This window comes from Protobothrops mucrosquamatus, unplaced genomic scaffold (assembly GCF_001527695.2).
Source record: "Protobothrops mucrosquamatus isolate PMUCROS unplaced genomic scaffold, P.Mucros_1.0 scaffold452, whole genome shotgun sequence".
NCBI classification, from domain to species: domain Eukaryota; kingdom Metazoa; phylum Chordata; class Lepidosauria; order Squamata; family Viperidae; genus Protobothrops; species Protobothrops mucrosquamatus.
In genome coordinates this window covers 706,824-717,919 of record NW_015386775.1, presented here as the reverse complement: position 1 = coordinate 717,919, position 11,096 = coordinate 706,824, and the positions used below count along the sequence as shown (strand labels likewise).

The 11,096-nt window shown below is 41.5% G+C and overlaps 1 protein-coding gene across 1 annotated transcript in view; it reads right to left on the bottom strand.

Moving 5' to 3' along the window:
• Positions 1-231: 231 nt before the first annotated feature.
• The window catches only part of TES (testin LIM domain protein), a 29,743-nt gene continuing 18,878 nt past the window's right edge, over positions 232-11,096 (bottom strand). Inside the window, exons 5-7 of the mRNA XM_015816435.1 lie at positions 9,294-9,509; positions 7,199-7,357; positions 232-975 (exon numbers count right to left, since the gene is read on the bottom strand). Of these exons, the coding sequence (XP_015671921.1) occupies positions 784-975; positions 7,199-7,357; positions 9,294-9,509 (567 nt within the window). The 3' untranslated portion in view covers positions 232-783. The remainder of the gene's footprint in view (positions 976-7,198; positions 7,358-9,293; positions 9,510-11,096) is intronic.

Sequence of the window (11,096 nt, the reverse complement as noted above, 5' to 3'; positions counted from 1 at the left end):
ACCTTACTGTATTATAATACTCTAAAGGCAAAGGGTTCAGTTGTTGAATGTTATGTCACCCTTTAAAAAACCCCTGAGCAAATAAAAATATCAAAAGTGTAATTCTTACACTATGCTATAATGGCACATACAGGGAGTTGCAATAAATGGAGTACTAAGTGCTCAGCTTATGTGTGCATATATTCATGGAGTCTAAATCAGTACAATTCAGTATGAGACTCACACTATAAGTACACTATTGGTGTATTTTATTATCTGGCAAGTGTGGGAATTATAACAAAGCACATTTGAATGCATTAGGTTGGAAAATGCCAGTATAAGGTATAAGGTTTATAACATACCCAATCAATATTTTGTTACTGAAGAATCTGTATAATGTCAAATATAGAGAAAAACCTAAGGACTATAGGACAAGAGTACAAAGCCAATGGTCTTCCTCATCACAACTCTCATCAGGATTCATTCTCATGGCCAACAACTATTCATAATGGAAAATGCCGCCCAGTGTTAATGGCCTGAGGTACTATATCCTTTTATAGAACATTTTTGAAGGGTATGACTACATTGAAGCCCCTATCTTGAGAAACATCCTGCAACAAGAAATCAAGAGCACTGAGAAATGCCTAAGAACTAAAGTCATAAGCAATCAAGTTAGTAATACAAAAATCTTTGGATTCTGCCATTTAATAATTTTGATTTTGTTAAAAATCCCCCAATACAGTAGACATGCAGAGGACTTTGAAATAAGGCAAAACTTGGTTTCACAGTTTGGTTTCCGTCCCATTAGGACATCATCTTTTTCTTGCACTCCACTGAGCAGAAAACCATTCCTTCTACTGGCATGAACTTCTGGCCAATCAGACACTTGCTGCAACAGGAGCACAGAAAGCACTCTGTGGTAGCATGCCAGTTGAAGTTGTTGTAACTTACACGTTGAACTTCAGGGTCAATAGCATTGTGGCAGCCTTGGCAAACCTGGGGAGTAAAGGAAATCAACATTCATTTCTTTCAAAGTTTGGAAGGTAATGAAGATCAGAATATTCATAACTGACTGGTTGAATTTAGTCAACCTTTCTAGATCTATGCCACAAAATGCCAGTGATCCTATTACTTGCAGTACACTTAAATGCATGTGCATTTTTAGCATATTGGTTCTTCCCCCTTGCAACGATACCCCTCATACCACCTTAAATCCATTTTAGGAGTCTTATTCTATATGAGAATAATCTAGTTCACACCTAACTTTAATGCAGGATTTGAAAGTTATGGGTGATCATACAATCTGTAGTATTTTAATTCAAAGAAAGTTAAACCACAATGGATGGCTTCTTAGCTAGGATGGAAGATCAGATGTGGAGTGCATAATTTTTAATCAGCATTATTTAGAAAAAAATAATAAGAATAATGGATACTGCACTGATCACTCCTGTAATGATCCATTATGAGAATTCTGTGTTCCTCATTGCCCTTTTAGATACTTCAGAAGCTGATTCTATCAGCTATTGCATTCTGCTGGGTCACTTGGAAGGGTTGGTAATGGGGAGAATGTCTTATAATGTTGCTCCTTCCTTCCTAACTCCAGTCATTGTTTGTTGGGAATGAGGATCAAGACTCTACGCATCCCCATATGAGCTCCCAGGACTCAGCCCTTTCCTCATTTTGTTCAACCTCTACTGTACATGATACATGGCAATCCTAGGTGAAAGAACAGATGCCTGGAGGCTTTTGAGAGCCTGCATAGGTAATATCAGCTTAGGATAGCTGATAGATAGAGTACCTATTAATTCAGAGGCTGGCTGCTTCAGGATGCTCCCTCTGAAAGGACAGCTTTGCATTAGCCTGGATTAATGGCTATTGCATGAAGAACAGGCCATGGCTAAAAAGTCCTTTGCCCAATTTCAGTGGATGTACCAGTTTCATTCTTTTCTGGAATAGATGAGTGCTTGTCATGACACTCATATCCTTGTTAAAATTTGATTCAAATACTGCAATGTATGTTTGAAGACTCTCTGGTTGTAGAATGCAGCTGCTCTTTTGTCAATAAGCCAAACCTATTTCTGCCACATTAATCTGTTACTACTGTGTAGGAGTTGCACTGACAGCCAATTCAAGATGCTGGATATAATATTTAAAGCCCTTTATAGCTTAGGACCCAATTATCTTTGAGACTACAGTATTCACTGTAGAACTTGCCTACAAAGTATGAAGACAAAGAAGGTATGCCATAAATTTTCAGCAAGAACAGGAGATGAAAATGGTCCTTTCCCTGAAGATTTCATTTTTTGAGGAATAAAATAATTGTGAGATTAGAATGGTTTCTTCCCTTTTCAAATTTTCACTAGTCTATATTTCCATAGTCTATATTAATTTTTATCTCTTTCCCTCCAATTTATTTTATAGTACAAGAATTTTGTAAGCCAACAATAGACATAGCTAAGAATTCTATGCAGGCAGCAGAGGACTGGGCTGTTTCTCTATACACATGATACACCCTTTTCTAGCCCTGCATATACAGTGTTATACAGTGTTTAGTTTGTGCTTTGTTTGGGATTCATTCATTGCTGTGGCTTTTAAGATGTTGCAGCATAGCTGACTCAAAGCAGTTCACCAAAGTCAAAATACAATCCACAAAACTGTAACATAAAAATAAATATAATAATTGTATACTCATCAGGATTAAATAGGAGACTAAAAAGAAAAAATCTGACGTCTCCCTGAAAATTCAATGTTCAAACACTTGCAATTCATCAATATGTATCTATAACATCATATATTCTTGTGATCATCCATCCTTCAAAGCTGAACATTTATGTGCTAGACATTATTATTTTCTGATCTTCCTGTTTCTTTCACATGCTCACTTGTTCTTTCTGTAACATTTAAAGCAGTTCTTAATGTAGCAATAGCTTAATTTGTCTCACTGAGATAAATTCTATTCAAGATTACATTGTATATAGAGCAGTTTTTTGCTTATGGAAATAACTGCTTTGCTCAGTTCTTCAAAGAAACTTTTGCTTGTGCAAACTGACATGCCTATTCTATAGTTGCATATGGACCTATGAGTTCCTTAATATAAAATCTGAGCAGGTACAGTTGAGTCATAGTGGATAATACCTAACCACAAGATGGAATATTTGGCAAGATTTAAAACATTTAAAATTATTGTAGCTGACAAAAAATATAAACTGAATATTAAGATACAATTCTAATATTTTGTGGGATTATCTAGATGAAAATATCACAAAATGCAATAAAACATATTTCTCAGTAGATCACAACACTTAAATGAACAATCAACAATCCATTCTTGTCAGAGCTATCACAACAAAGTGACCCTGAATTCAATAGTGTTTACTTCTAAGTAACTAAGTGGGAATAAGAACTTCATCTTCAAGGTTCTCTGATGCTTAGCTATATATATTCAATTTTACCTTTTGGAATAATAAATTACCGTATTTTTCGCTCTATAAGACGCACTTTCCCCCCAAAAAAGATGGGGGAAAATGTCTGTGCGTCTTATGGAGCGAATGCCGCCTCCCACCGCGCTGCTCCGCGTCCTGCGCCTCCGTGTTTCAAGCCTCTGTGGCACAGAACTGCTGGTGTTATGCTTGGGCGGAAGACGTTTTCTTTTACAGATGGGGCGGGTGGGCCTGACATTCGTGCGCAGGCAGGACCCCGCCCGCCGAGCCACCGCTTCCCCATTGCCCTCCACGCCAGCCGTCTCCGTCTCCAGACCTCCCAGCTGACGGGCGCAGGTCCGGGGCTCGCCAGCTGATGGGCGCAGGAGGTAGGCGCTGCTGCGGCCTCCCAACCGTGCCGCCGCGACCTCCCAACCGCTTGCTTCTTCGGCTGGAGCGACTGCAAGGGCTTGCATGGTCCCCAAGGGCCGCTGACGCGCTCCCCGCCGCCGGCGACCATGCAAGCCCTTGCATGGTCGGGTGGGCCTGACATTCACGTGCAGGATTCGCGCGCGCCTACCTCCTGCGCCTGCCGAGCCACCGCTTACCCATCGCCCTCCACACCAGCCGTCTCCATCTCCAGACCTCCCAGCTGATGAGCGCAGGTCCGGGGCTCGCCAGCTGACGGGCACAGGAGGTAGGCGCCGCAGCGGCCTCCAAACTGCTCCAGCCGAAGAAGCAAGTGGCTGGGACGCCGCGGCGGCGCGGTTGGGAGGCCGCGGCAGCGCCTACCTCCTGCACCCGTCAGCTGGCGAGCCCAGGACCTGCGCCCGTCAGCTGGGGCGATGGGGAAGCGGTGGCTCGGCGGGCGCAGGAGGTAGGCGCACGCGAATCCTGCGCGTGAATGTCAGGCCCACCCGACCATGCAAGGGCTTGCATGGTCGCCGGCGGCGGGGAGCCCGTCAGCGGCCCTTGGGGACCATGCAAGCCCTTGCAGTCGCTGCAGCCGAAGAAGCAAGCGGCTGGGAGGCCACGGCAGCACGGTTGGGAGGCCGCGGCGGCGCCTACCTCCTGCGCCCGTCAGCTGGCGAGCCCCGGACCTGCGCCCATAAGCTGAGAGGTCTGGAGATGGAGACGGCTGGCGTGGAGGGCGATGGGGAAGTGGTGGCTCGGCAGGCGCAGGAGGTAGGCGCGCGCGAATCCTGCACGTGAATGTCAGGCCCACCCGACCATGCAAGGGCTTGCATGGTCGCCGGCGGCGGGGAGCGCGTCAGCGGCCCTTGGGGACCATGCAAGCCCTTGCAGTCACTCCAGCCGAAGAAGCAAGCGGCTGGGAGGCCGCGGCAGTGCGGTTGGGAGGCCGCGGCGGCGCCTACCTACTGCGCCCGTCAGCTGGCGAGCCCCGGACCTGCGCCCATAAGCTGGGAGGTCTGGAGATGGAGACGGCTGGCGTGGAGGGCGATGGGGAAGCGGTGGCTCGGCGGGCGGGGTCCTGCCTGCGCGCGAATGTCAGGCCCACCCGCCCCATCTGTAAAAGAAAACGTCTTCCGCCCAAGCATAACCTTTAAGGATTTTAAGGATCTTTGAGAGGGAGAGAGAAATAGAGGGAGAGAAAGAGGGACAGAGAAATAGTATAGTACCGGTATGTGCGTCTTATGGTCAGGTGCGTCTTATAGAGCGAAAAATACGGTACATTATGATGATCACATTTACACTATAAGAACAGATCCGAATTGCTCAGAATTCTGGTTTATCATTTACAAATGCAGATTAACCATCTCCCTTTTCTCATTCACCAACAGGAGCAGCTAAAGAGAAAGAATCAGTGTTAAACTATATTTTCAATCTCTGAGAATAAAGGAAGTGAAAAACCAGGTATCTTGTATTACTTCTGCTTCACAAGCAGATACAATATTTTAGACCAGGGGTCTTCAAACCTGGCCCTTTTATGACTTGTGGACTTCAACTTCCAAAATTCCTCAGCCAGCGTACCTGGCTGAGGAATTCTGGGAGTTGAAGTCCACAAATCATAAAAGGGACAAGTTTGAAGACCTCTGTTTTAGACAATAAGACAATTCTTTATTCACCTAATATACTACCATACCTAACATTTCTGGGAGAGGACCATAGGGCATGCAATAATGATGCAAAGTGAGCAACAGTAAGTTAAGAGCATGGAATTTTCTGATTTTCTTGGCTTGTGGCTGGAGATTTGGTTTCCCACCCTATACTAATTTCACTTGAAGGATTATATATATACTACAATTTTCTCTCATTTCCTATCTGGAAAAACTATGTTGCTGATTTTCAGGAACTGTGTTCAGAAAGAGTTTTAGTAGTCACGCAAGACCATTGCAGTTCAACTTGTCTACCCTCCTCTGCATTTTTGTAGTATTTATTTATAGCCACTTGCACAGATGCTCCCATATAGAACACAGGAAGTTCTCTTGATTTACATGCCATCTTTCCTCCAGGGGCTAATGGGGTCTTACATGGGGGTCTTCCTTCATTTTTATTATTGTAATGGCAAGTCTGTGAGAGTAGGCTGGACTAAGAAAATAAATGCCCCAAAGTGTTTTCATAGCTGAAGGCCACCTTAGGATTCAATCTTCCTGATCCTAGACCAGTCCTTAACTACTATGGAACAACTCATACTGTGTCAGACCAGTGGTCCAAAATCATCAATATTTGCGAATTAGCGGCTCTTAGGGATTTCAGGCAGGAGTTTTTCCAACTCTACCTAGAAATTGAACTTGGGACTGCCCAAGTTGCAAAACACATGCCTTACTACTGAACCATACTCCTCCTGATTTCAAAGTTGTACTCAAACCACCATACAAGGACAGCTTGAAATTAATAATCATACTGCTGATGTTAGAGCACGTACTCCATTCTATAATGTTCAATCTTGTATGCTGCAGAAGTAAGTCTTGTTTTTGACACCATGCCAGCCCAAGGGTGCTTTTTTCACAAAGCAACTGGACTTTCTTGTTTTTCTTTGAAGATGTTTCACTTCTCATTCAAGAAGCTTCTTCAGTTCTTGGATGAGAAGCAAAATGTCTTTAAGGAAAACAAAGAAAGTTCAGTTGCCTCGTGAAAAAGCACCTTTGGGATAACTATGACTTGGATGACAGAGAATCTCCATTGACACACCATGCCAGCATTTCTACTGAATTCCTACCTAACTTAGAATGATGATGTTTGGATGTCATTAGGGAAGGTCCTATAAGCTGAACTGAAATATGAACTTATCTAACAGCTTCATATAGAGGTTGAATAGGAAGGAATTGAAATACGTTAAAAGAATGCCTCTGATTCTCAAAACTTGCAGATACTGACTCTCAACAGTTGCAGGCAGTCTTGGAGGCAAACATGAGTGACAGTAGTCAAGGCTATCAAGAAATGTAAAAAGACCAGAAGGAGTACCCTCCTATATCAAACATCTGATATAGACCAACCATTAGGGTGATCAGTGCAATTTCTGCTCATGCCCAGAATTCCCATTCTGAATCCTGAATGAAAAGGGTCCTGATAACCTTTACAATCACCATCACTTTCTCAAAAATCTAAAAAGGAAGATTGGGAATCAGCTAGCAGTTGTTACATACTGTATTACTGCATTATCTTATTTATAGTACGCCATAAAGATTTACAATGTGTAAGATTGTATTGTCTCTTATTTTTCTCCTGGAGAATGGTCTTTCAAGGAACTATTCATGAAACAAGGTTTGTGAAAGTTCACTTAAATATGTAACTTTACACAGTAGTTATATATTCCAGGCAAAGCTAGATTTTCTTACCACAGCATGATTCTTCACATAACAGGGTTTGCAGATGGGCTTTTCATTAACCATGACATAGATTTCTCCAGCCAAGACACAGTCGCAATCAAAGCAGCAGAAATGCTTCAGATGCCAGTTTTGACCTTCAGCTTGTGTATACTCATTGTTGAAAATAAGCTAGAGGAAAGACAGTTACCAGGTTCACATTAATATACTTGCACAATTGTTTTCTTCTACCACAGCACATGAACTAAGACATGCTTCCTGCATGTCGTGGTGTGGTATTAGTTTGTTCTATTTAATAGACAGGATTTTTAAATAAAACTTTTTAGGGTCCCTTTTAAAAAAATGAAAATGAACAACAGCCATCCTCCTCATTTCAATTTCAGTTAACAACAAATTATTTTTATAGAGCAGTAGAAAACTGTAGCTCTGGTTAATGCTAAAGATTTCTGGAAATCATCATGTGTCATTTGAATTGCCATGTGCAACTGATGCATTGAATTGATCTTACAGAATGTAATTCTCACTGAATGATACTAGGATAATTAATTTATCAGCCATACCATCTGTATGGCAAAACAGTGTGTAACAGAAGAGAGAGGCACATATCAGTCTGAAGTGAAGAACACCTGGACTAAGTGTTATAACTAGGACAAAGTTTATTTAAGAGTTTTCTGATTTACAGAGTAGTTCTCAATTAAAAATAGTATTATACTGAGATAAGCTTAGAAAAGAAATCCAGGGCCTTTTAAGGCTACTATTTATAATGAGCGCATTGTAGTTGTGGAATTTATCTATGAAGCCTAATACGTCTAAATAAACAGTCTTACTTTTATTTTGGGTAAGCTGATAAGAATTCATAGTTAACTTTATAAAATTGGTTTAAACCATTATCCATTGGTTCGGTTTAAGTAAGCACAAAGGAATGCACATTAGGGCAAAAACTATAACTTTACACTTAGAACCAATAGGAAAAATATTCTTGGGATATTTCAAGAAAAATGTCAACTCAGAATACAGCAATCTGGGGAAAAATATAATTCCATGCTAGTATCCTTTGGAAAAGCAGGCAAAAATAAAAATGAGAATGTTGTAATGACAATAAAGAAAGTTATTACATATTTGCATCTGAAATACCATGCAATTTCTGGTCCCCACATTTTTTTTAAAAAGGACATATTAGAAATGGGAAAAAATGCAAAAGAGGACAATCAACACCGTTGGGGTTTTAACACCTTCCTATGAGAAATGGATAGAATATCTGGGATTCTTTAGGCTGACTGAACAGAACCTAATTGAGATGCATAAAATAATGTAAAGTACAGAGAAGGTACTTCTTTTCAAGCTCCAGGACTAGGGTTGTTCAATTAAGCTGAATGAAAAGTTTAGATAAAGTATTTTTCACAAAGTGCATAATTAACCGGTGGAATTCATTACCAGAGGACATGGTAATGGCCATTAATTTGGATGTCTTTCAAAATGGAGGGGATAAATTCATGGAGGATAGATATATGAAGGGCTTTATCTGCTTTTTAACGCCACTCACAATGGAACAACTGAGGCAGTGTCCTCTGGCTACTGTGAGAAGAAACATGCTCTAATAAAATGCATCTTGGCCTGATCCATGAGGACTGTTCTATCAAGAATGTTCCTAAAGCCTCTCCTGCGCAAAATAGTTCATACCCCATTATCCAAAATTCAGGTGAATCCAAACTTCTGTATGTTGGCTTCTATGCCTTATCTTCTACTTTATTCAGTACTGGCTGGTAGTACCAAAAGAATGCCTCTGAACTCAGAAACATGTCTGCACACATGGCAGTTAAGGTCAACCAATTAAATTATTTCAAGAGTCAAAGGAATTAATCTGCCGATGGAATTCAAAGTTGCATGGAGATCTTTAACTTTTTTTCTCTTTGTACAAAAAAAAAATATTGGCAAAGTTAAAAGCTAGAATTGCTAAGCAGATCCATCACACTCAGATTCTGACCAGAGTATATCTGGCATTGGTGGCCAATCTTGGGAGATAGAAAACTAGGCAAAAGGGATTCTTGCCTCATGGGTCATTACTTCTTCTGGGCACTAAAGAACAACTAGGAAGACTCTTGCTCACCTCATCACATCCAGCACAGCGAGGTTTTTCACTGTCACAGTAGTGTCGGCCACAATAGAGTTTCCCATTTTTCCAGAAATAGATCATATCTACCAGGAGTTCACTGCAGGTGCAGCAGACAAAGCAAGCAGGATGCCAGAGTTTGTCATATCCAGCCCGCTCAGCATACACAGCTGGATCACCTTCTTTCATATTTTGATTGCACCAGAAACAGAACTGCAAAGAAACCACAAAAATCACACTGGAGCCTGCTTAACTGGGGAACTGAACTATTATTTATTTATTCATTTAATCATACTTGTAGGCAATCCATTCAGAACAGCTCTGGATGGTAAGTAGATTAAAAGCATAAAAGGTCAGTACAACACACAAAACGTGAAAAGGAAAAGATGTTCGAATTGGGAGATAATAGATACAGTAACAGCTAAATAAACTATGGAGTTCTTGGTTCTCTCTGAGTTGGGTTGTTTTCTTGCAGATGTTTCATTAGCTGGCAAAGTAATATCTTCTGTGCTAGAAAAGAATGGGGTTTGGTCATATACAGTAGCTTGCCCTGTCAGAATTAGTAGGGAGTTCTTTTCTCCTTGGTAGTTCTTTGATTAGGCTATTGTTTACTGCTTGATTGCTTGTCTGAGTTGATAGTTTCTTGATTAAGGTATTGCTTACTGCTTCTTTGTCTGGTTTTAATCCTGGTGTAAATACCTGCCTATCTGGGTTTTAATTGCTGGTCTTTTTTGTCCCTTTTTTAGCTTTTGTCATTTTTAGTCTCTTGAGTCTCTTTTAGACTTTTTAAATTCCTTTTGAATGATGTATAAATGTGATTTCATGTGCCTGTTGATGGATTATTTGTCTGAGGGCCAAGCTTCCAAGAATTCCCTAGTATTTTAAGATTTAGTTTGGTACAGAATCTCAGAGTTTTCCAGTTGAAACTATGCTTGAGATTGTGCATGTGTTGTGAAATTAAGGAGTTTTCATCGTGTTTTCTGGCTGCTTAGTGTTCATGGATGCACTCTTATGCTTGTCTGTCCTACATAGTGGCTGTTATAGAGTCTTTACACTGTATGTTGTAGATGATTCCTGTTTTTTTCTTCTTGAACTACTGGGTCTTTTGGTATATGTTTATATAAGAGATTTGAAAATTTGCTAGTCTTAAATCAGCCTTAAAGGTGAATGGTTGGATATGTGATGAACCTTCAATTACTGAATAGTTCATGATTTAGCATGAGAAGGAAATTCTATGCTCCTCTTATGATCCAAATTCCAACCTCTAGCAGACCAAGGTATATTAGAAATTGTAGCTGAATATATGTGGAGTATTAGTTCCTGACCATTCCCCTTTTGCAGATTCCATTTATCAGATTAGATTAATGAAAAATGTGAGAAAGTCAACTATCATATCTCAGAGTTATTGTGGGAGCACAAAGTATTGGTAACAGGGTAATATTCCAGAATGCCCTAGAAGCAATACATGTAATCTACCGTATTTTTCGCTCTATAAGACACACTTTCCCCCACCCAAAAGATGGGGGAAAATGTCTGTGCGTCTTATGGAGCGAATGCCGCCTCCCACCGCGTCGCTCCGCGTCCCGCGCCTTCGTGTTTCAAGCCTCTGTGGCACAGAACTGCTGGCGTTATGCTTGGGTGGAAGACGTTTTCTTTTACAGATGGGGCAGGTGGGCCTGACATTCGTGTGCAGGCAGGACCCCGCCTGCCGAGCCACCGCTTCCCCATCGCCCTCCACGCCAGCCGTCTCCGTCTCCAGACCTCCCAGCTGATGGGCGCAGGTCCGGGGCTCGCCAGCTG